Raw genomic sequence first — 26,676 nt, 5'->3', positions numbered from 1 at the left:
TTTTACAAAAAAATAGGGGTTGTTATGTATCTTTACAATAAAAATTTCGAAAAATTTCCATACAAAATTCAGCGCAAAACAATTGATTTTACGGTTCTTCAATGAGATGATTTTTATGGATGAAACCATAGAAAACAATGTGTTTTTAATGTTTTTCCTCACTTCTTTTTGTTGTTTTACCATAAAAGTACAATAGGATTTAGAATAAATTCCACTCTAGTTTTTCAATAAAAATACAATACAAATATAATACAATTTAGAATTTTACAATTTATTTTATAAACAAAGAAAAAAACATTTCTCGTGAGATGCATGAAAATGATTCACATCTTTACAAAACTTCATTACACTTTGTAATATTGAATTGATATTTTAAAGTGCAATGATATTTGTAATGATGAAGAACATTTTTTACATCGCACGAGAATAAATGTTCATTTCTTCTCTGTTTATCCAGTTTTCCGCGAGCGGTAATGGCCGCCAGCTTGCCTGCGGGTTAGTCTCTGATTTGACGTTTCTGGAGGTCAACTGCACCCACCATTCGAGCATTAGGCTTTCAGCGATCGTGTACGTACACGCACGTTTCACTCACACTTTTACTCGGTTTGTTTGCAACCACCAGCAGCTGTCACGGCAAAATCAAATGGGATTGTTTGCAACCACGAACCTGCGTTCGTGTTGGTGAGAAATGTCGGCGAGACCCTAATTTTGATCAATGTGGTATTGCGATTCTTTTCTTAAATCCGCAACCTGGCGCGCCAGTTACGCGCCGGATCCCGTGCGCCGAGTTGTGCGCCTTGCAAAAAGTAAATAATGCAATGTCAAACAGATATGATCTTTTGGCGCGGTTTTTCACATTCGCTTTTAAGGTATGCAACATATTATTGTCCCTTGATAGATAGTTATTCTTTGGTGGAATAAACGTTTTTTTTTTCTATTTTTTTTCATTCCTTGCTACTGCGTTTGGATCGTAATACTGTAGTAATAATTCTCATTAGGTAATCGTGTGTAATATGTGATGCAATATTTTTCATTTCCATATTCGCGGTACCACAATATGGCAAATACCTTAGCGGCGCACAATCGAGAGAGACAGCGATGAAATAGCAAAATGCTATAAAATCTTAAGAAGCATAATATATATTGTCTATGCGACTCATCGCTGGAACGTCGCTGGACCGTCGCGTCGCTCAATCAGCGAGCGCTTTCCAGTTTGGTACTGCAGCGACGCATTGAATTTGCCTGCGTCGGTGGAGCACTTACTGGAAAGGGTCGCCAGCGACCAGCGACGTTTCCGTCGAGCGACGTAGTTGAGACAAGTTCATACATGTTCTTGATTTTATCTGCATCGACAATAAGAAGGCTTGAATTCACCGAATCAGCACCTTCTTATATGCAACATTGGTCAAAATGCTCGGAGCGGTGGGTGCAGTTGACCTCCATAAACGTCAAATGAGAGACTGACCCGCAGGAAAGCTGGCGGCCATTACCGCTCGTGGAAAACTGGATAAAATAAATTATAAAACACTAAATTGTATTGTTTACTTCTATTGTAAAACTGGAGTGAAAATTATTTTAAACCCTATTGTACTCTAACGTTTAATAAAAAATGTAAATATGTAATTATAATTCAGATTCAATTTTAATTTAATAATACAGTTCATTTTTTTTAAATTTAATTTAAAATTAATTTTAGTTTACTTTATTAAAAAATTTAGTTTTTTTAATCTAGTACGCAGCCTTTCAATAACAACATCTTTAAGTGCGCGTTGGCTCTCCACGAGCATCGTCCAGTTTGGTACGGCGATGAATTCTTTACGAACGAAGCGTGTTACGGAGTCCAAAGTATGTACGATTTCGAGTGTTGAATTGGTCCCACTAAAAGGCGATGTAACCAAGGAGGATCTACCAAATACGGCGATGGTATAAAGGAAAATAAATAAAATTAAAACATATGAACACGTTGAAAATAAATCTAAATCAATAATAATGTATTAATGAATCATTTACTTTGTGCGTGCTTATGTGCCTTTCAGAGTACGAGCTATATCACTTGATAAAGAGTAGCTTGACACCAATGTTTATGTATATTATTTTCACTGCAAATAATGCATATGACATCACATGTCAAGATTCTCTATATCAAGTAGTTATAGGTCTTACAGCGGCAAAGTAAATGTTATTTTTCTGAAATGAGTATGGTGAAAGGCATCTATGGTTTGATTTCTTGAAATTATGCACCTCAATCGAAAACGTAATTGGTAGGCGTAGTAGCGAACACCTTCTTACATAACTGGTTCCAAAAAGTTCGTAACTGGTTCGTTAAAAGTTCTTAAGAAAACTAGTGTTAGATGCCTTTCACCATACACATTTCTGGCGGTAAACTTCATGCTGTTGGATGTTGGCAGCGGCGGGTAGTAAACCAGTCACCGGACCGAGTATCGAACGCGCCATCTCCAGATTGGCAATCGTACTCGTAAAGCTATCTGGAAACCCCTAAAATAATGACAACTATTGTTATTTTATTGTTTTTAATTGTTATTTCATCAATATAATAAATCAATAAAATATTCTAAAATTGCATATTTTTTTACCTTAAGCAGCTTTTTCTTATTAACGAAGTCAAAAAATGCATTATTTGTTTAGTTTTTGATGCGCAAAACAAAACATAAGATAACAACAAAAATATAATAGAATATATCGGTAACATTAAAATTTATTGTGCTCTTTAAGTAAGTACAATAAAGGTTTTTTTCAACCGTGAAAATTTTACATTAAACGTACAATAGATTGTATTGTTTGACACAGAAAAAACGAATATTGTTAGAATTAAAAATGTTGTACTTTGTAACTGAAGAGTAAGTATTTTTCTTTAAAATAAAAGTCAAACCGCTTACAACCAAAGTATTGTATTTAATTTAAAAGTATTCTTCCCTTGTTGAAAGTGTGAATTTAAAAGTTTTCTCTTTCAACTTGAGAATTGTAGAACTGTCAAATTAGCTTGCATGGCTGGCATAAAACAAAGAAAAAAACTCAACTTTGGATCACTATGGGATGACTCAACTCAACACAAAAAACTCGTAAGAAATAAGAAAACAATATTTATTCTAATATGTATTTCAACTATAGCTCATTGCTCGATTCAAAGCATCACAATTTTTTTAATGCTATAATCAAGTCTATAATACCTTTATATAAATATACATAAAACAATTTGAAATGTATAATGTGCACGAGTAAATACAATTTTGACCATCAACTGATTTGCTGTAGGTCCACACTGCAACGAGACGGTGGTCTCAGTGGTCTCGGTCTTCTGTTGACATTCACATCAACAGTAAATATTTAATAACAAGTTTATCACCGCGCGAAAACTCGTTAAAAATGTCTTCAAATCTACTTCGTTGTGCCTCCGATAAAAAGGTAGACAATTCGGTTTCGATTCATCCTATCGAGCCATTTTTTGTAAGGTAAGTAAACAGACATCTTGCTGAATGTGCTGCTGTCCGAGGTTCAGTTTCTAGAAGGTTTTACCCTTGGTTTTACCTCATATTGTTTTGTTTATCATTGCAGAAACTCCATGCTTCTGATGCTTCTTCCCAGAAATCCGGACAAACATGAGGTTGGGGCAATTGTTCTTTGAGCCCGGAAATTCCTTATACAGGTAGAAAAACTTTGTTGATGCGCTAGATAACCGAAGGAAAAATGACAATGACAAAAAATGTGTCATTTCCCTCGGATACACAATTTTTCTCGCATCATTGAGAATCTATACTGCACAAATAGTAGCATTTGAGATTGGTTGGCAATAATGTGAGTAAAGTTTGTATACGCGTAATTTAAATTCTCTTTAACCATTAGAAATAAAAAAAAATTCCGCAAACGTTTACAGGCTAAAGTGATGGAGATTGAAATGCTACCAACTTTACGTTTGTGCAATAGTGGTGGGCGTGGCGTGAGAACGGCCAGGAGGAACCGACGATATCCTGTATTATATAGGAATAATGTAGATCACCGTGAACATCAAGCGCAATTAATGCATGATAGTGACAAAAAGATAATCCGGTTTAATCTGTTCCTGTAAAATTTCTACTATGTCCAGATGTAAATAAAAATATTCGTTTCATTTTAAAATCCAATATTGTCATGCATAGATTTTGAATAGTTTGTGAGTCTAAAATTAACTTCTATTTCAAAGACAAAAGAGCTTGCAAAAGAGTCATTTTTGGACTTACAGATTTTTCAAATTGTAAATATGCCTGATTTGTTTTTTTATTTACAAGAATCAAAACTGCTTGCAAAACTGCCATAGTTCAATCTAAAAATATTAAACTTTTAATTTTACAGCGTATCTGACATTTCTGCTACTTTGTTTTGAAAGTTGAAACTTTTAATTCCAAAGTAGACAACAACTTTCGAAGCCTCGTTCGAAACAAAAGTTTGTCAACTTTTATTCTGAATGTTCGCGACTCTCTACGAAAAAGAACCAACGCAACTTTTTATTTTAACCAATCGAGCAATCAGAACCAATTTCAAGATCGAATGAGTGACGGGGGTGTATTTCCCTATACATTTTGGCTGAAATCCCCATACAAACTTCAAATCAAATGCGCCAGCTTATGCAACAAGCGATTGAGCTGAAATTCTCAGAGATTGAGTTTTTCACCCAAAGACACAATCCTGGGAGGTGCCCCGTGGAATTAGACAACTTTTTGTTTCCTGGGCCAGTCTAATAGTCAGTCATAAAAAACCCCATGCCAATAATAGAACAAAACCTGCCAAAGCCGTCATTCCTCTATCACTCCTTGAAATTATAATAAAAAAGCATGGAAACGTTTCCCGATTCCATATAATACCTCATTTTACATTTTGTACTTGAATATAACTGGGTGCTGCGAATAGAGCCGCTTTGTTGCTCTCAAGCTTGAAGAGAAGTGTTTTGAAATTACTCCCATGAGCAAAATTATTTTGCAGTTGTTTAGCTGTCAAACATTTTCCGCTCTTCGAATTTCACTTTCCATCCTGCATGAGGGCGCACAAATGCGCGAAACTCTATATGACTTTACGATGGTTTACATACATTCCTGCTCCAACCAGCTGTTGAACCTTTCGAAATTGAATATACGCAGACAACCAGAATGCATGCATAATAGAATTGTTTTTCTGTTATGCGATGCTTATGCGCACAAATTTCATCGCTTACCAGTCGCGAAAACACTTTTTACGTACAAAAGTGGAGGCGATATAAGTGTATTTCTTATCCGACGTTGCACGGAAGTGTATGCGATGTGCACGATTTTTATGCGAGTTTGTTCGTTATGCATTGCGATGTAGTTTGTGATAACAAACTCTGTTTGACAGATAATCCGATTTCATGTGAGTTTGATTGCAGGAATATGCGATGTCAACAAATGAAGCTGGAATAAACTCGTAAAATAGCCTACTGTGCGGGAAAATTTATAAATAAACTGATGAGCTTTGCACAACAATGCGAATCTGATGAAACTTGGATCGGTAAACGATTTTGATCGTGCATTCTTATGCGATGTGTGGTTGTCTGGATATTGAATCCTTTCGAAATAATTGAAAAATCGTAACGAGTACTTTTTAAATGCATTCATACTAATTTTCCGCTCGAAAAATAATATGAATATTTGTTACAAAAAAAAACAAAATTGAAACTAAGTTTATTTTTATTTTTATTTTGACGTGAACTACGTCTAAGGGGAAGACTGGGATACAGGGTGACAAATAAAAATTTTCATAATTGGGGACCGTCACGAAATAATGTAAGATTTGTATCATTAAAAGGTCCTTTATCTTTCAATGGATTTTAATGATTTATATATCAATCGATTCGCAAACTTTCCACCAATTTGCCAGTAGTATTTAAATTTTTGATTACCAACGCTAAACTATTGAAAATTCTAGTTCTTTCGTGCATCATGCATCCCCTATACAGCGTGTTCCAATCCATGGTAATTGCCTACTTTTAGGCTATTATCAATTATGGTATGGGGTGTATGAATGGGGTGGTCCAGCTGCTAGACAGGGGAGTTCCTACTCCTTCACATAGTGGGAGGGTCTGCTGAAACTGGGTTGTAGTGTCGGTGGGATGGTTCCTCCTCTTCTATATAGAGCGGAATGATTTGTTCAGTCTACTGTATTTGGTTTTACGTAGTTTACGTCGAGCGGTCGTGTCTTGTATACAACCCCAAGGGTTTTTCCCAAATAATAACAGCACTTCTCAATATAACATCTGAAACGAACATAACCACAATCTTCAATGTTTATGGCTTCGGCACATCAGACAATTTTGGCTTCAGTTTAACAACCAAATCGATTCTATTCGCACCATCCGGAAGTGAAACAACCTGATTTTCAACATCTAATCTATTAAAGTTATTAAATCATCATCAAGAACTTGAATGAGTTGAATTATAGAAACCTATAATTTTGATTGCATTTTACTTATTTCAAAACATTTTTGAGAAATCATGATTGCATTGGTGTCTGCAACAATTCGATTGTTTGACAATAATCTTTACTCACAGCCTTTACTCACACAGCACTGGTGCAAATAATTTTACAACATTGTCAAATTGACTTATTTGAATATTGTCAATATTTCGAATCGTATGAGAGTGTTTGGACATAACACTGTGTGAGTGGGATCAGAGTGTATGTAATTAAGAGTGGCGACATGTGCCGCATTTGACAGGTCTCCTGCTCGTTTGGAACACGATTTTGTATGGGAATGACAGATGAATTTTGTTCCAATTCTGACAGCGTCGCCACTCTTAATTACATACTCTCTGAGTGGGATATCTCCGGATCTCTGCGCTCTGCGATATTTTACTGTTATTTTGGGTAGCTGAGTGACTGTCAAAATGCCGCAAGACTAATGTGAGCTACTGTGAGTACCGTTATTGAAACTGTTGCGTTTCATACCGTCTCAAAGGATTACGCAAGCAGCTGTACTTGGTACACAGTGGGACAAAATGTACAAACGCAAAAAAAAAACATTACAGTCGAAACTGTTCGAAACTACCCAAGTAACCATAAGCATTATAAAATGGCTTTAATACAATATTATATCAAATTATAATGCATGCTTTTAAAGCTAATTAGATCTGTATGACAATATAATGCTATAATTAAATGCTGCAAAAGGCGAAATAGCGTGCCAATATGATGCTGATGATGAAAGCATCTACATTTAGCATTACTAATGCTATTTCAGTGCAGTGAAGTAATCCTGCCAAAGATGACAGCCCGTTTATCGCACTGCTAATGCATTAAGAAAGCATAGGTATAACATTTTGTCTCCAATAGCTATTTTTAGTGCCCATGATTTCTTCGGATTTTTAATGATAATTATAATCGATATGCAAAAAGAAAAATCAAAATAAGAATTGGAAACTTTGTCTCCTATTTCATTATGCTATATTTATGCATTCCCCAACAAACAACGACAAGCCACAAATAAGCATCTAGGTTGAATTATTGTTTATTAGTGATCTTCATAGCTGAATAAAATGGATGCTGAATAATTTGCTAGACAGATTTCATTTCAGCATTCAATCAAACTAATATTCGACATGGCCTATTTATTTGTTTACTACCTTTATTTGAAGTCGAACTTACGTTTTCGCTTTATCACATTTCAGCACATTGGGGAAGTTTAACAATGTACTGAACTAATGATTTTTAAAGTTCTCTGTTCGACTATGATGTGATGCCAAGGGGTGGGTCGCTGAGCACAATTCGAATTGTGTTCATTTAAATTTTTGCGCCACGGTGTGCCGCAATGTGCCACATTTTGTGATTGACAAAAGTACTGACTGATAAAGCGACAAAGTTTGGCAACGCTGTTCGAACATAAACATTAGACTTCTGTCAATAGAAAGAAACAAATAGAAAACAAAATCTAATTTTCACTAGAAATACTACAATAAGAGATCGGCGAAGACGCCATCTTGTTTCCAATCGAACCGTCAAAAGCGGTTCCAATTCGACTTGTTTACTTTTTGCATCCATAAGAAGCAAGCAAAAAGTTCAAGTGGTGCCAGTATTATTTTCACGATTTCATGCATTTTCATACGTTGCCATTTCGACAGTTTTTCACTCCGCCGGTCTCTGGTTATAGGGTGGCTAATTTTCACCACTCCAGTTCGGCTCCAACGTTTCAAAAGGACGATATTGCTTTTGTAGAGAAGTGTTTCTCTCGTTGCTTGTGGGCTCACACACGCAATCGAATGGCAGCAGCGTATTCTATCATTTCATTAAATGGCGCAGGATTGCATTGGTGCGCAGACATTAGCCCACCAGTGACGGAAGAAGCTTTTGTTTACAAAAGCGGTTTTACTCTTTTCTAATGAAGATGCCGAATTAATCGGAGGGGAAGAGGTGAAAATGTTCATATAAAAGATATTTTAGTTACTAGATAAAGATTGTCGCTTCTGTTCCCTTTGTTCTGCTGTCCGAAACATGTGTGGTACATACCTGTCAAATCGTATGGATTTTTCTTCTTTGACATTTAGCTCCCCTATCCTCGCCAGCAAAAGATGTTCCGGACAGCGACGACAGCGACAATCTTTATCTAGTAACTGAAATATCTTTTGTTCATATCGTCCGAAAGGCGCTTCAAAATTATATCAACGCCTTTTGGATATTTGCGAAAATAATTCATCATGAACTGCAGTGTCGGAAGTAATTGAACTAGCGCCTCCTCGCACCGTCTTAGGGCCGATGCCCACGTAGCGTTTTTTCAACCTGCGTGCACGCCGCGTCCACGCAAGGTACCCAGCATCAAATGTAGTCGTGCACACGGTTACGTGTGCATTACTCCATTTGACGCTGGGTACCTTGCGTGAACGCGGCGTGCACGCAGCGTAAAAAACCGCTACGTGGACATCGGCCCTTAATGGACCCATTTTTAAGCAGACCATCATCCTGGCTGCTGATTTAGTTCAGCAACGGCCGGCAAAATCAATGGTATTTCCAACTATTTTACTTTCTTCGCGTGTGAAACTCGAGAAATGAAATAACTTTTCAGGGAACTTCATTTTCAAATTGCGAATAGAACAGGAGTTTGCCAAAGATTTAAGATTTCCGGTCTGCTCTAGAATCAATGATCTTCTCGCTGATCTGTCGAATCCTTTCGCCCATGCAAGCTAAAACCACCAACAGATAGAATCATAATTTTGATCGTTTTGATATCGGGTGCCATCAGTCTCAATAAATTTATGCATCTGGTTCGCATAAAAACAAATGATTTGCTCCGAAAAACTAAGCTGTTCATGTCTAAAGAAACAAAAAATTTAACAATGGGATGTTTACTTTACATGTTTGGAAAAAGCGGTTAGATGCCAGTTTTGAAGACATGTCTTCAATTTGAAGACATTTGAATCTCTGTGAAGACATTTATTTCGTGAAGACATTTTAAAGACTTTTCAAAATATTTGAAGACATATTTACTTATTTGAAGATACTTGAAGAAAATCAATAAGCCAGCAAAAAAAATACAATTTTATTATGATATGGAAATACTAATATCATCTCCCAAAATTAGACGTACATGTTCATGATAGAATTAGAGGCGAAAGTATAGAATTGATAGTTCCGTTAGGATACGGCAGGCATGAAGAATGTTTTTATAGAAGTCGATTTGAAAGCGAGCGGAGGGCAATATTTGTGATGGCACATATCACACGACCTTCCTTCTGTCAAAATATTACAAAATTTATAATAGTCTTTGTCTCGGGCATAGAATCTCAAACATTAAAAAGCATTCACATTAGACCTCATACGCACTATAGATAGTAGAATCTATAGATGAGCGAAAGCATGGCTGAGTCGATTTTTTTGCCCGTGCACACGCGCATATGACGTCACAGCCCTTAACGTTTCCATTGAAATCGTGACGTCATGCTCGTTTGGAGACACGTTTGACAGTTCGTTTGGAGACAGTGGATTTATCTTCGCTCATCTATATATTCCACTATCTATAATACGCACTTAGCTTTGAGTTGTGCGCTGGTTAAAAAAAACTCCCGATGACAGTTTGGTTAGGATCAGTGGTGGAAATCTGTGAACCTTGCTCACAAAACGAGAAGTAGGCAATGCAAAATCGCGAACACTTGTTTTGCCTTTTTCTTGCCTACCTATTAGGGGAAGTGGGGGTAGCACGCCCATAGGGGTTAAAACGCGCCACCCCTGAATAAGGTTAAATATCCCCATTTTGATTATTTTCAATAGTCTATATGATAAAGCAATGAAAAATATTGCCATTGGATACATATATTTCATGATTTTTCTCTAGTTATACATGAAAAACTCGAAAAAACGATTTTTGCGTGTTTTGATGCAATTCTAGCTCGGTGGAATTTAGTCTTTCTGTCGCTGTTATACATTGATAAATTAATAATTGAGCCATGAGCCATGCTGCTTACTCGTGTTCTTTATGTTCCACACGAAATCGTCGTCAAAAATGGTTTTAAAACGATTTTATGGGCCTTCAAACTTCTGAGGTCGGTGTGGGGCATTACGCCCATGCTCATTTCGTATGACCGAAACAGCTGAAACATTCGGTTAATTGCCTTAATGTAGGCAATTAAAATGAAAATCAGTACGATAAGCACATGCGCGTTTTAACCCATCCACTGGCGCATCTCACCCCGCATGGTTTCAAAATCATTTTTTTTCGGGTGCTTTTTAAAAATCAAATTTCTGTGCAATAAAATGGACAATTAGATATCTGTTATCGGTAGTCAGTCGCAGATATGCTGTTCTTCAGTATGCGCTGATGAAAACTGGCTGAAATGGTGGTTTTCATTGATAAAAATGGCATTTTCCTTAACGTGGGCGTCCTACCCCCAGTTCCCCTACTCGCAGAGAAAATAGAAAAACGAACCCCGAAAAATGTTCGTAAAATTCGCGAGTCATTCGGGTTAATTTGCAAAATGTCATAAAACAACTTCGGAACATGTTTATCACGGATGTTCGAGGTGTTCGAGCAGGAACACCTTTGTTTATAGTTATTGTGTTTATCACAAGTGAAATTTACCACAAATACTCGCAACCGTGATTTTTACTCCCGAACAAAATACTGCCCTGCTATTTTACTTTGCTCTGCCCGTACTCGCGAACAAAGCAAGCACCAGAAAAATGCAGGCAATAGGTTCGCGTGAGTGTGCCATTTTTTGTAGGCCCAATTACACTCTTTTCTTACTCGTGAAGCGAGTATTTCCACCACTGGTTAGGATACGGCAGGCATGAAGAATGTTTTTATAGAAGTCGATTTGAAAGCGAACGGAGGGAAATACCTATTTGTTATGGTATAGACTGACCTTCCTTCTGCCAACCCGTATGAAGGGGGAGGAAAGAATATCAGTGTGGAAGCTGATATATCTCCTCTTGCAAAAAGAAGGTGGTTTGATTTGCTCATATGCCATCGCGTGCGGATGAGTTTTCTATCGACGAGTACTGTCTCTAAATTTCTAATATATGACATCAGCATCTAGTCGAATAGGATTTTATTGCGCAATTTTGTTTTCTCCATGCGTGCGTTTCGTCACAGCTTACTTTAGCTGCCTCGGAGTGAACAAAACAGAGTAAAGGCACTGCTGCTGTACCGTCGACCAACTGAAAATTATCTCTATGGATTTCTCAAAAAATTGTTCTGGTATACTTACTGAAATTCCTCCTGAAGTTTCTCCAGGAATTCGTCCGGAAGTTCCAGGGATTTCTCATAAAAATCCTCAAGAAATTCCTTTGGAATGAACAAACATGTCCTTCTTCCTCCGCAAAATCGCCCAGAAGAATTCCTTCGAAAGATACTCCGATAGTTCCTTCAAGAAATCCTATAGCAGTTCTTCTATGAATTCTTGTGGAAGTTCTTCCAGGAGTTTTTCCAAAAGTTCTTCCAGGAATTCCTGCGGAAGCTCCTACAAGGATCTCTCCAGAAGTTCCTCCATGAACTGCTTCGGAAGTTTCTCCAGGAATTCCTCTGGAAGATTCTCCAAGTATGTTGCTGAAAGATTATTCAAGAATGCTATTGATATACTATTGAATTTCTCTATGATTTTTCGGGATTTCTTGAAAAATTCTACAGCAATACCTCAAGAAGCTCCTCCAAGAATTCATCCAGCACTACCTTCAAGAATTCCTCCAGAAGTTTTTTTTTTCAGAAATTTCTTTTGTAATTCCTCAGGAATATTCAAAAATTCATCAGGAAAATCCTTCAGGAATTACTCCAGAAAATCTCTCCGGAATTCATCCCGAAGTTTCTACAGGAATTTCTTCTCAAGTGTCTTCACGAGTTCCTCCAGCAATATCTTCTGAAGTTCCTTCAGATTTTTTTTCCGATTCCTCGGGAAATTTCTTCAGGAATCTTCCAGAAGTAATTAGAAGCTCCATCCAGAAGAAATTCGCATAAGGATCCATCAGGAGTTTATCCGGAAGTTGCTCCAGAAATTTATCTGGAAGTTCCTTCAGAAAATTCTCTGGATGTTTCTTCAAGTATTTCACAGTAAATTTTTAATCACTGCAAGTCATTCTTCTTAAAAAAAAATCGTGCGGAAATTCAGTTAAGAAATCCGGTAAAAATTTAATCAAAGACTCAGTAGCAAATCCAAAACTCGTTATACGCTATCTCGGGAAAATTTTAAAGAACATTCTCTTGGCAATTTGAATGTTAAAAAATAAACATGTTTCCAGATTAGTAAAACAAGGAGATGATGGAAGTCACAAACCTATTGGATTTTGAAATTTATAGCTGATAATTATAATTTTAATATTGAAGACATTTGAAGACATTTTTAAACGACTGTGAAGACATTTGAAAATATTATCTGGCATCCCTGGAAAAGAATGACAGTAGTTGGCAAGGTTGCCGATTTCTGACATTCTGCCAATGTCAATGTCGAAAGTGTGCCACACTGTGCCACAATTTATTAATTTATTGTTCCTTGTTGGTGAATAGTGTTCCGACACATGGCGAAAAAGTGTGCTTGGAACATTGTGCTCAGCGTCCCACCCCTTGTGTGATGCTCTGAAAGGGTGGTCGAATTGAGTTTGAATAGTAAGTTAATATAAGCAGGCATTAGACATCCTTCTTAACCTTTGTCCTTCTTTCTTAACCATTGGATTTCACATTTATCTGATCTATCGCACAGTGGGAAAAATCATGATTTTTCAGTTTGAGAGAAGATCTGGATTTGGGAAATTTGATTTATAGAAAAATAAAGATTTATTTTCAAGACATGCTTTTTATTTTCGTGATTTATTAAAGTGTCGGAGATTATAACGAACAAAACAGCTGGAGCAATAAAAAAAAATCATGCATTCATGCTGAACTAATTTTTTACTAACTAACGAAATTTACTAAAAGCCGGACATAACGCCGTTGAATAACATCGGGAAATTATTGAATCTTTGATGTGTGGAATCCCAATATTATCGCATGGATGTTGATCTATATTGCGGCGAAATGGGAATAATCTTAGCATTTGACAATCATATCGCAACCGATTATCAAGAGATTCTGAGGAAGGCCGAATATACATTGATTTTACAGTAGCCGTTCGATAACTGCAAAATGTTCACTTTTCAGTTAACGAATGCCGTTCGATAACTGCAATGCATTCTGGACGTCAAACGGTTGTCAATCGACGTTAGATGCAATAAAAGTGCATCTATATGTCCAGTGCAATGCAGCTGTCATTGAGTCTGACATCAGTTTGAAGTTTACCGGTCCGATAACTGCAAAATTGTTGCAACTATCGAATTGCAGTTAAAAAGCATTGCAGTTAAATGACTTGCAGTTACCGAACGTCTACTGTATTTTCATAAATTCATAAATAGCATTGAGGACGGATTTTATTTTATCGTTTATCGACATTATTTTTACGTATTTTTCCTAGTGTGCGATGGTTATGACTGGCTGAACAATGGTTGAAATAAAAATCTTGTTCAGTTATTAACAAACTGTAGTTTGACAGATCGACTTATTGAATAAGAGTCCAATTATGATTCATATTCAGCAATAAGATTATTTATGTTATGCATTGAGTGAGCCATATCTAACAAATCAAGGATGGCGCGGATGACAACGTTACCGGCGGATGATCAAATGACAGCAGTTCGAGACCCGATTTAGGAAAATTTTAAAATGATTATATGAAAATAGCAATTGCTTCAAAATACGTTCATTGGAGATCTTACTGATGCTTCTATGCGTTATTATTTTCGAAGAATTCACATGTATGTAGCTGAATTGAGGCTTAGTAAAATTCTTATTAAAGGTTTAACGAATCAGTTAATAAAGTTGTTTTTCAAAATGAGATATTATAGTTGTATAACTTCGCCAAAATTGTGTGAACAAAGCTTGAACAGAAGTTGTGATAAGAAATAGTACAGACATAATTCAACACAGCGCTGAATTAAATCATCACACTGATGTTAGTTCAACTAGTGAATGTTTGTTGGGTCTCCTCCCACCCAGTTTATAAATTAGATTTCTTTGGGTCTCGAACTGAGGGTGTCTCGTCGTTTATCTCTGGAGTGCTCATCTGCTGCCTGAGCCATACGAGATGTTTATGAATCTAATGAAAAGTGACCAATTTAAATAATTCAGCTGATTTGATTTCAATATCGTATCAGCTGTGTTGCCAGTATGCATATTGAATTAACAAATATTAAGTTCCCATAAACTTAAAAGCACGGACCCATATACGCTGATGGTAATTGATTGTATTCTAATTTAAATTTTTAACTCATATATGTAGTTGATACACAGTGATACACAGTGTTCAAATATATTTGCCCGTTTGTTTTGTTTCCCAATATTTTTGGTATTCTCTGATCTTTTGATTAGTCTAATATTAGAAAATAATAAGGCTTGTAGTTAGCTTTTTAATTTAAGGTAGGTCAGATTAGACCGAAAAGGACTTTATCTTTTCCCAACATTTCCTTTAAGATTTTTCGATCTTTCCCTATCTCTTAAAACCTCTAAAACTATAAACTTTTACATAACTTAATGCGCCCATGATCTCTTGTTTTTTAAAATTGATAAAAGTACTCACTGTAGCAATGTAATCATCATTTGAGACAATGTAATCATTTGTTTGAGACGATTCTTAGTGTCAATTTATCGCCTTTAATTGATTTAAATATTAATTTATGTAATTATGTTGTTATGAAGTTATGTGATGTTTTCGCAAGTTTAATCAAAGAAACACTTATTTTTTACTTTCATTTAAGTAGGCGCAGCAGATTCTTAAAATGAAACTTTCATTCCATTGTTATGTCTCATATAGATATGAAATTAAGTCAGTTCAGCTAAGCTTGTCGGGCAATATTCATTTTTGCTACTGCCTTTAAAATGATTCTTCTTTTGAAATTATTGACGTAAACTACGTCTAAGGGGAAGACTCGAATACAGGGTGTAAAACGCAAATTTACAAATTAAGGACCGTCACGAGATCATATAAGATTTGTAACATTAATAGGTACTTTACTGTCAATACAGAAATCGTCAAGCTGGCCACCTTGCCCACAGCGGTCGGTAAAGAGTACGGCGAGGCGTCAAGTCGTTGCCGCAGTACACGTCAATAGAGATGAGTGACGTTTAGCGGTCGCACACTAATGTGCAATTCGTCATGTGTAAAAACATGTTTGTTTTCCTTCTGCTCATAACCTCAAAAATGATCGGGTCATCACAATGATTTCAAAAGAGTCAAAAAATATATGGAAATATACTCTTTTTTACCCAATCTTTGCTGAGTTGCACCATCTAGGAGTATTTGTTTTCCTTTTATCGCCACTCACACATTCGGACGTGAGAATCTCAATCAACTAAAGCGTCGCGGGGAAAGGAGTGACAGCAGGGCAACGTCCGATCAACCGGCAAAACGACATTTTCTTTTGGTGTCAACCTCTTTACAGGCCGCACGTGTAAAGTCATACGTATACTTAAATTTCTATAAATCCCTAGTGTAAAATTAAAGCAGTGAAATTTGTTGTTTATTGGAAACTGTGAAACAGCGCTGGGCGGAAGTTTCGTAGTGTTCAACTCGGGACCGGGACAGTTGAAATTGAAAGATTCGAGGTAATTAGAGGATAGATTAAACTAGGCTCATTGTACAAATCCGTGATTCCGTAGGGTTCCAATACACACTCCGTCCAGTCCGTCTGTTGGTCCGCGAGATTCCTGAAATAGTGAAAAGTAAGAGAAAATAATCAAAATCATAAAACAGTTTAATAGCTAGATAATACTTAGGTCTTCCGCAACGTAGAGGGTAAAGTCGTTCGACAGGGTGCCCACATGGAAAGGTCCACCGTATTGTAAGCTTGAAGAACTTTATTGTATTATGTTGTACTTACCCGAATTGATTAATTACAGTTGAAGCACATTCTGCTATCGAAACGGTAAACGCTATCGCACCCTTATTTATCCGACGACATTTACCTTTCAATGGATTTTAAAGATTTATATATCAATCGATTCGCAAACTCTCCACCATTTTGCTAGTAGTATTGGAACTATTGATTACCAACGCTAAACTATTGAAAATTTTAGTTCTTTCATGCATCATTCACGCATCCACTATACAGCGTGTTCCAATCCTTGGTAATTGTCTACTTTTTGGGGTATTATCAATTATTGAACTGGGGTGTATAAATGGGGTGGTCCAGCTACTAGACAGTGGAGTCTCTACTCCCTCGCAAAGTGGAAGGGTCTGCTGTAACTAGGTAGTAGTGTCGGTGGGATGGTTCCATCTCTTCTATATAGAGCTGAATGATTTGTTCAGTTTACTGTATTTGGTTTTACGTAGTTTACGTCGAGCGGTCGTGTCTTGTATACAACCCCAAGATTTTTGTGTCCCACTTCAACCTCTAGGAATAATGCAATTATTAAAATAAAATAAATGTCATCCTCGTGTTGACATTATTGAGTGTCCATCCATATTAAACTGAAAATCAGAATTGCGACCACAGTTGTAGCAATTCTTAATGTGAAAATGTATCTTCGTTGATTACCTTACTCCTTCGTTGATTGCATATTTATTAGGGCAAAAGTAGAAGTAAAGTAATTGAACTCAATTATGAATGGCTCACCATGTGATCGCGTTTTGATGAATTTTCAGCTTCTCCTTCAACTGCTGATTTCTCCGTTTTGTTTCCTTCTTGTTTTTGTATCACCATTTCAACGCTGTCTATTTGGCTTTCTCCATTCAAGTTCATTTGAAGAAGATTGATTTCTCCATGTCATGCTCTATTTTCCTTTGATTTGAAAACACCTCGTAACCCGTTCTGTTCAAATATATTCACTGTTTTGTCAAGTGTCAGCTATCTTTTATGTTATGATAACGTTAAGGTGATGTTAATAACCTTCATTGCAATAACTCATATGGTTCATATCCATAACGCAATGGCGAAAATGTATAAGCACAGACAAACAGACGTAACAGCTAGAACAATTTGTTTCAAAATCCATCGCCCAGTTATTTTACCACCATCTAACGTGCATGTTGTACGAAACACAGTTTAGTACGACAATGTCAACAGAAGGCGCTAGTGTGAGATGTCAAATACAAAGGTAAACGATGCGCGCGCCCCTGGATGTGAAACTCGCAAGCAGTTGAATTTAAAACTACCGTTGAGCTCATGGTCGATGGGAATTTTCTTAGTGTTACGTCTGTTTGTCTGTGGTATAAGTTTTGCCAAATACAACCATTATGACGATTTTTTTTCGTGTATGAGCTTTTTTCTCCCGGCATGTGCTCGGACCGCGTATACTGTAACAATTGGAGATCGATATGCAGCGACTTCTTTGAAGAAACCCGAACGATCTGAAGATTTGGAAGAAAACGAAGTAACTATGTAAGTCATAGTAACTAAGTTTTGTCATATTTATACAAAATTTAAAAATCTTATCCAGAGCCTCGTAGTTCCTGACACACCATCAACGGGTAACTCTCTCAATCACTCTTGTTCTAACGACATACTGGATGAGACGTTGTCATCTGTGGCAATGTCGTTATCTAAGTTAGTTGATTCACGTACAAATGAAGAACACACTCAACTGAAATTCAAAGAGTTTCACCTTGAGTTGGGCAAAGTTTTACGTAAAATGCCACTCGTACAGGGCATGTAGTTTTGTGCTGAAATTTGATCCACATTCCACTTGTGGTGATGATGTCTTTCTTGAAATAATCAATGTGCATCGCTTCAGCGCAAGGGTCAGAGTAGACGCGAAATGCGATGCGAAGCGAAGCGTCCATACGATTTGACAGCTCATTATTATTGATTGTTATTCTTTCGAGTGTAGTTTTCGCGCGACGTCGCGTAGACGCGTCTACTCTGGCCGGCACCTAAGAGATTCCAACTATAATTGCCTACCTTAAGGCGTTTGCATACGCTTTCTCTATAGATAAATGATTGATAAAGGCTAAAAGTTACCCCGAATTGAAAAATAAAAAAACTCGACAAAAAACATTTTGAAATCAAGTTTAAAATTATCAAAAATTATCTATATGTGGCAGTGCTCGTTTTAAAAATATGAAAAAAGCTATGATTTTGCTTACAGGGGAAATACTCACAAAACAATTAAAAAATGATCAATGTTCCTCCGGATTATTTACGAATACGAATTACGAATTAAGGATATCCTTTGAACCAGACCTCCTACTATAAATCGTGCTGATCTCCTTAATGATTTCTTTTTATTTAAATGAGTTCAAAATAAGGCTTTTAAAAACTCGATCATGTATTTCTGTTTTGTATTCATTCGGCCAAAGAATACTCCACCTTTGGCTCTGGTGACGAATCGATACACCTGTGGAATAGAAAGAAAAGAAAATCCCCATACCCAAATCTCATGGTATCCCAAAAATACATTTACGAAGATGTTTGCCAGTTTGCCATAAAATATCACAGTTGAAAGTTTGTCAATTTACCTGCGTTACCACACAGTTACCTGTATCCTGGCCTCCGGCAGCTGGATCCGCTCCGAGAGCCGTTCCCTCGCGAACACGTCCGGATAGTGGGTCCGCTCGAATTCTGCTTGGTGTAAGAGTGGAGTCGTAAGTTAAAACAAAAATTTCCCATCGCAATTCCCGGCCGGCGTAGCAAATGGCCGCCCCGGCATAGCCTAGTTACCTCGTTCCAAGTTTTCAATCTGTTCGTTGGTAAATGAAGTGCGATTGCGTTGCAGTTTGCGCTTGAGCTTGAGCCGCAGCTCCGAGTCTTCGTCGTCCTCGGAGGAGTACTTGTCGCTCATTTCCTCCAAGCCGTGTGTTGCTGATGATTAAGAGGGGGGTTATTGCGGTTGGAATTGATTGATTTCGAGGGGCCATTGCGTACCTGGTTTGGGTTGTTGAGTATCCGTCGGACTTTTCAACGAGAGATGAGAAATGGGATGGGATGAAAAGTTGAACTGGCCGCCTCCGATGTTTTGGCACCAGGTCCAGTGACCACTCGTATTGTTGAACAATTTAATCTTCTCGTAAACCGTATCATTGCTTGGTGTGGAAGTTTCCTTGTTGGATGCCAGATTGCGCAGCACTCGGTTGATTGATGAGACCTGAGAAGCGTAAAAGATCTTAAAAGTCATGACTACAAATTATTTTTGATAATTATCTTACGCTTGGTATGTTGTCATTGTTGCATACACCTTCGGAGAGAAGTCTGTCGCGAATTTCCCATGCAAAGATACTGGGACACTCGGCCTTGTAGTCGGAGATCTTTGAAACTACGGAGGCCGTGGCAACCCGCGGTTTGCTCCCGCCGATGGCTCTCGGTTTGATGGAGCCCGTTTCGTAGTACCGGCCGAGTATCTTACTCACGCATCCATTGGACACCTGGAGGATGCGCGAAATGTCGCACGGCCTTGCCCCGGAGTGAGCCAGTTCGACAATCTTCTGGCGCGTCGAGTCCGGCAGGGGACGCCCATTGACGTAAACACCCCCCAGCTGGTTAATGCCGCTGTGGCCGGACGCGTTGCAACCGAAGATTGAATTGACGCTCTGGATGTTGCTCTGGATTTGCATTGTTTGCTGCGAAAGAACGTATGATTCGCACAACATCTTTTTTAGATTCTACGCAGTACACGCGACGGAAAATTTTCAAATTATTAACGGTTGAACGAACAAATCGATTTTTCAGGAAAAGCGAAAAAGAGTTCATGTAAAGTCTTGGAAACTGCATGCGTACTTTATTCAATGTATTTAGAATACTCTCCAAATCAAAAGAAAAGGCATCTCATGTGTGAATTTTGAAACTAATAAAGATAATTTTATTCGAAACACGTGCGACTTACCTTGTGCAAAAGCAAGCTGCGAATGTGCTGCCTACCTCCAGGAGTACTACAAGCGAAATGTTTGCAAGCGCGCTTCTCCCACTTCCCACGATCGAAGCAGCCCAGCGCATGTGTAACATATAGCACATGCTCACTGTATCTTTGACAGCTAGCATTGTTTGCTTCTCACTTGCTCTTTCCATCCATTCCGTTCCCACTTCCAGTGTTTTGTATGGCAAACTTTCGCCAAACGACGGGCGCATTTCATACAGCGGTCGAGAAAGAAGATACCACAATGGAAAAGGGCGACGAACGACCGAAGAAGAGCGAGTGAAATTTTTTCTCCAGTCAAACTGAATCGGGTTTGCGAGGCGACAAGACAGAAAGACGGAAGCTGTCCCGAGTTGAGAAGATAAAAGTTTTTATCCGGACAAAAATCCCTGTGCAGAATCGGTGCAAGTGAACTGAAAAGTGGTGCAAATCGTGACTGAGGATCCGAGGCAGCGGAAGTGCATATTGAATCGTGGAATCCGAGGCAGGTTTAGTGGACAATTGCGATTGCAAAATCCCGTCCCCAATGGACGTGAAAAATTTTCTCCCTACTCCATAGAGGTGGAGGTTCGGAACGCGCAGCAAGCCAAGCAACAACCAAGAAGAAGCCATCATCATCGCAATCTTCTCGGTTTACTTGGATCGCAGCGTTAACGAAGGAAGGGATAAACCTAATTTATCATTAGATCTAGTTTTTTATTTAGTGCAAAACAAATCTTGCAGAATCGGTCGAATGTGAGCAATCTGGTGTAAATTTGACCGATTCCAAACAGAACTCCAGAAAAGAAAGAAATATAGTTTCGTTGTGATTCTGAAAATTCTACCCTGTAGTTTTGAATTAAAACAAATCGATACTATCAATTCTCGTGTATATATTTTTGCTATACTTTCTGGCCACGGAACGGAGTTTTCTAGCGATCGTATCCGAAATAAGTGTGACACACTGTATTCTATGACGATTCTGTGCTATAATTAATTATTCTGGCAAACTATGCGCCACCAACAATGGCGGATTCGGGTTACATTGATTGTGTAGGGCCATCATCCGGCTGGTCTAGTATTGATTTTTGCGCTCGAACGCAGGAGAAGAATGGTACACATTGTGATGGTGCCAAGACAATGGCCAATGACGGCGATATGAGAGCGAGCGGAGAGTGCGTGTTGTGACAGCGATGGATGCCCACAGAGATGGGATCGATGTTGGCAGTCGGAGCATGCACCACCCACCCTCACGTTATATTGTCGTTTTTGGTTGTAACGTCAATCATTGTATATTTAATGATTTACTAATGAATGTTTGGAAAGTAATGTGATTTTTAAATTTGTGTGTTTTTTGTAGTATCAGTAAATTTTAATTTTATGTGTGATATGATGCATGTCGATAGTAGTTTTGATTGTTTTAATTATTACTGAAATATGACTACAGATAAACAGTCATAACATTTGAAATAATTTTTAATCAAAATAATTACCAGGAAATTTATCTGTGGGATGATCATCGTATGATCAAGGGGAGACAATTTATTGTGATAAGCAAACATGAAATAAAGGCAAACGATGTTTAGCCCCATATCGAAGATCTGAATTGGCTTTCCAACAATATTTTTTAATTGGCTTAATCGATTACTTTTATGATTACAGATCATCTTTCCGCAAAAAGTAAGTTTTTTGACGGCTCGAGAGAAAAGAGAAAAAAAAATTTGACCGGAAAGCCCATTCACAACTCACCGTTGATGATGTAAATAATTTACCAATAACTTTTTTAAATACTTTCTTTTCCGGAATTTTTATGACCATTTAACCCCTTAAGGATTCCATAACTTTGTGTCACAGGTCACTGTTCTATATCTGGAATGGGTGACACAAGAGCCAAATCAGTGTCGAATGACATTCGCTATCATGCACACTTTGTATTTTGAATATATTTTTTCCTGACGAGGGCCGAATATCTCATTAATAACGATTAAAATAGATCTGTAAGACCAAGTTATAGGATCCTCCATGGGTTGCAGATTCATCAAAATTGAAAATAGATTAAACCTTTTGATAAAAAAGATATTTGCAAATCAGCAATTACAATCCCATGACATTTCTCAATACTGGTTGTGTCTGTTCGTTTGTCATGTAACGACCCCAGCACAGACAAACACACGCTACCCTGTAGTATTTTCCTACGTTCACTTTTAATGCTTTGAGTTCTACAATATTCTTGGCATAGCCAAAGAGCCATCGGTAGTGTGTGGCAGTGAAACAGCCCACGCCGTTTACTATATTGTCTATCCGGTGCAAAGTTAGACGACATTTTCTACCGAAGATGTTTTTTTTCTAGAAATGCAGACAAATCACCCAAATTCGGTAGTAGCGCGCTGGATTCAAATAAGGATGAGCATCATTTAATTTAACAGATAAAACTTCGGTAGAAAGTTCGGTTCGGAAGTCCCTACTTCCAAATTCTAACTTGGTGCTACGCCGACAATATATACTCAATTAAGTTGAAAACCGAAATAGGGGACTAGCAAAGTTGGATATTTCTCGCAATCCGTACGTTAAACCTAATTCCGCTAGTGGCGCGCTAGTCTAATTAGAGCCTAATTAGACTAGTGCACTACTAGCGAAGTTTGGTTTAACGTACGGATTGCGAGAAAAATCCAATTTCAATATGCCCCCTATTTCGGTTTTCAACTTGACTAGCGATACAACCGATATTCAATAGTTTCAATTGTTTTGGGACGATCGAAGTAGGCCTAATGCGAACCACAATTTATAGTCAAATTATTAGCAATCAAAGCAATCGGACAATATGTTGTCAGTCACATGAAGTCAACTTTCAAGGCGTTAGATGTCCAAGAGGATCCCGCTTGCATACGGAAAGAATAAACTCCACATGTCGCACTCGAATTATTTTGTTTTTCCTTTGACTTTCATGATTCGGTTCAATGAATGTTCATAAACGTTTTGAGTCAAATTTTCATCGAGCTTGATCATCGTTCATTTATAGCTTCTGCTCCGTAATAGATCGGGGTAATCAAAATTCGACAGGGAACCAAGAGTTGGGGCTGCGAAATGGTGAGTTGACATCCGGGAAGGGGCGCCTAACATAGCTCTGGTCCTCACAAGTTCCAATACTCACGCTTCCACGGGTCTTCCGATGACAATTGACCGCCAGCTAAGGGTTGCGTACTTAGCTGGTAGTGCAGCCTGGGCACTGTTGTCCTTCTGACATCAGCTAGAGTGAGAGGGTGCGTACTGTGGGGTCTGCCTAGGATGTGGTGGGGTTCGACAGTGGGCTCTGTTGAACTTCTATAAAAAGCTGCATGTGTCCCCAAGCAGGCCCTATCAAAGCGACCGTGTGCCGCTCAAAGCGCACTAGCCTAGTCCTGGTGTTGGGTGGGACTTTAAACAAATTTGACCCGACTGATCGAGCGTCTGTCCACCAAGGAGGTGCGGCTCCAACAGCGTCTGTTCTGGCATCCAGCGGCTGAGTATGAAATGCTATTCCCCGGAAGCTATACCTAAGATGGCAGCCCCATCCCGGTGGATAGGGAACCTTGGGCCAACAACCTACTGTTCCCGAAACATCAATTTGTTCGAGAATCCGATAATGAAAGAATACGGACTGATTTTACGGCGTCGACTCTTAGCGCGAAACAACGGACACGAATAGGAACATGGAACGTTTTAACCCTAGCCCAGCAGGGTAAATTGGCACAACTTGCCAATGAGGCACGCCGCATGAAGCTTGAGATCCTGGGACTGAGTGAAGTCCGTTGGCCAAACTTTGGAGAACACAGAACGCCGTCGGGACAAGTTCTGCTATACTCTGGTTTACGAGGTGAACACGCTCCCCGGCATCGCGGAGTTGGCTTCCTGCTAAGCGCTCAGGCACACTCTGCGCTTATGAAGTGGGAACCTATAAGTGAAAGGATAATCGTTGCCAGATTTAGAACACGGGTCCGAAACCTTACTATAATCCAATGTTATGCGCCAACCGATGCTGCCGATCTGCAAGACAAAGAGAACTTCTACAGTCAACTCAATGCCGTCGTAGATAGAATTCCGAAGGGTGATATCAAGATCTGTTTGGGCGACTTCAATGCGAAGATCGGATCCGACAACTCGAACCATGAGCGCATTATGGGACGCCATGGTCTCGGAGAAATGAGCGAAAACGGAGAGCTGTTCGCAGAATTTTGTGGTAATAACGACATGGTGATCGGGGGTCGCTCTTCCCTCATCGACCGGTTCACAAGGTCACGTGGGTCTCCCGTGACGGCTTTACAGAAAATCAAATCGACCACATCTGCATCAGCCGAAAATGGAAACGGAGCCTTCTTGATGTACGGAATAAACGTAGTGCCGATATCGCGTCTGATCATCACCTCCTCATCGGCGAAATACGCCTGCGCATTGCGCGGATTCGTCGGCAGGAGGAAAGAGTTGGACGACGATTCAACACACGCCGACTGGAAGATGCCACGGTGAAACGGTCCTTCGTTGAAGAACTGGAGACGCGTGCTGCAGATATTCCGGAAGGTGGCAGCGTGGAAGACCAATGGACCGCCATCAAGAATGCCTTCATCGCCACCAGCGAGAACAATCTGGGCGAACTACGCACCCAGAGAAAACAATGGATCACCGATGAGACCTGGAGGAAGATAGAGGAGCGAAGAGAAGCCAAAGCCGCGATAGAGCGATCGAAAACCAGAGGAGCCAAAGTCTTAGCCCGTCAACGATACACGGCTCTTGAGAAGGAAGTAAAACGCTCATGTCGACGGGACAAGCGAGCGTGGGCAGACTCTCTGGCCGACGAAGGAGAGAGAGCCGCCGCAACCGGGGACATTCGCCTCCTCTACGATATCTCACGACGCTTAAGCGGGGCGAAGATGAATGCAACGATGCCTGTGAAATACGCGAATGATCAGTTATTTACCGACCCAACTGACCAGCTGAAACGCTGGTTCGAGCACTTCGAACAACTTTTTACAATGCCAGAGAGGCCATCACCAACTCGACATGATCTGCCTAGGATCCGACGTATAACACGTGTCAATACCGAAGCTCCATCACTGCTAGAGATTCAAACAGCCATCCAAAGCATGAAATCGAATAAAGCCCCAGGGGTCGACCGCATATCAGCCGAGATGCTCAAAGCTGACCCCATGACATCCGCTCAACTACTGCATCGTTTATTTCGTAATATCTGGGACACCGCAACTTTCCCGGTCGACTGGATGCAAGGTATCTTAGTGAAGGTGCCCAAAAAGGGTGACCTGACTGTATGCGATAACTGGCGAGGCATTATGTTGCTGTGTACCGTTCTCAAAGTTCTGTGTAAAATTATCCTAGCCCGGATTCAGGAGAAGATCGATGCGACTCTCCGGCGGCAGCAAGCCGGATTCCGTGCCGGAAGATCCTGTGTGGACCATATTGTCACGCTCCGCATCATTTTGGAGCAGGTTAACGAATTCCAAGAGTCCCTTTACTTGGTATTCATTGACTACGAAAAAGCTTTCGACCGTCTCAATCACGAGAATATGTGGGGCGCCCTGAGACGCAAGGGGTTCCTGAGAAAATCATCGGCCTCATCGAAGCACAGTACGAGGCCTTTTCGTGTAGAGTGCTGCACAATGGGGTCCTGTCCGACCCTATCCGGGTCGTAGCTGGTGTGAGGCAAGGATGTATTCTATCACCGTTACTGTTCCTCATCGTAATCGATGAGATTCTGGTAGATGCGATTGACCGTGAACCAAACCGCGGGCTGTTATGGCAGCCTATAACCATGGAGCACCTAAACGACTTCGAATTGGCGGATGACGTTGCACTCCTCGCGCAACGGCGCTCTGATATGCAGAGTAAGCTCAACGACCTTGCCGATCGCTCCTCCTCGGCAGGTTTAGTCATCAACGTCAACAAAACCAAATCGTTGGATGTAAACACGGTGACTCCTTCCAGTTTCACAGTAGCCGGGCAACCAGTGGAGAATGTTGAAAGCTTCCAATATCTTGGTAGCCAAATGGCGTCAGACGGCGGTACCAAGATCGACATAGGCGCACGGATCAAGAAAGCAAGGGCTGCCTTTGCGAGTTTAAGAAATATCTGGAAAAACAGGCAGATAAGTGAACGCACCAAAATACGAATTTTCAACTCTAACGTGAAATCTGTGCTGTTATACGCTAGCGAAACATGGTGTGTATCAGTGGAGAACACTCAACGGCTGCAGGTGTTCATTAACAGATGCCTGCGGTATATAATTCGGGCCTGGTGGCCTCACAACTGGATCTCAAACAACGAGCTCCATCGTCACCAGAGGCCGATAACAACAG

At 39.4% G+C, this 26,676-nt stretch overlaps 2 protein-coding genes and 1 long non-coding RNA gene across 5 annotated transcripts in view; 2 read left to right on the top strand and 1 right to left on the bottom strand.

Moving 5' to 3' along the window:
- Positions 1–3,308: 3,308 nt before the first annotated feature.
- Positions 3,309–4,117, top strand: LOC134217745 (uncharacterized). The gene is made up of 3 exons (XR_009981152.1): positions 3,309–3,470; positions 3,574–3,664; positions 3,893–4,117. It is a non-coding gene; the product is annotated as an uncharacterized LOC134217745 (long non-coding RNA).
- A 14,637-nt stretch (positions 4,118–18,754) lies between these two features.
- Positions 18,755–20,372, bottom strand: LOC134217728 (paired box protein Pax-6). 2 transcript variants are annotated; one of them, XM_062696541.1, is made up of 5 exons: positions 20,324–20,372; positions 19,650–20,102; positions 19,369–19,588; positions 19,165–19,305; positions 18,755–19,068 (listed from the first exon to the last, which is right to left on the bottom strand). In XM_062696541.1, exons 2-5 carry the CDS (start codon positions 20,088–20,090, stop codon positions 18,968–18,970), a joined length of 903 nt encoding a protein of 300 aa, XP_062552525.1. In that variant the 5' UTR covers positions 20,091–20,102; positions 20,324–20,372; the 3' UTR covers positions 18,755–18,967. The 2 variants fall into 2 exon arrangements, with proteins under 2 accessions (XP_062552525.1, XP_062552533.1); XM_062696549.1 differs by having other exon boundaries at positions 18,755–19,065.
- Positions 20,373–20,601: 229 nt separating this feature from the next.
- The window catches only part of LOC134207911 (uncharacterized), a 38,148-nt gene continuing 32,073 nt past the window's right edge, over positions 20,602–26,676 (top strand). The window contains exon 1 of one of the 2 annotated variants that reach the window (XM_062683976.1): positions 20,602–20,837. The gene's annotated coding sequence lies outside the window, so the exon portion shown is untranslated. The remainder of the gene's footprint in view (positions 20,838–26,676) is intronic. The other variant, XM_062683977.1, reaches the window with a different exon arrangement.

This window comes from Armigeres subalbatus, chromosome 1, assembly GCF_024139115.2.
Source record: "Armigeres subalbatus isolate Guangzhou_Male chromosome 1, GZ_Asu_2, whole genome shotgun sequence".
Lineage (NCBI taxonomy): Eukaryota > Metazoa > Arthropoda > Insecta > Diptera > Culicidae > Armigeres > Armigeres subalbatus.
Note: the sequence above shows the minus strand (reverse complement) of the source record. Positions and strands in the feature narration are given on the sequence as shown.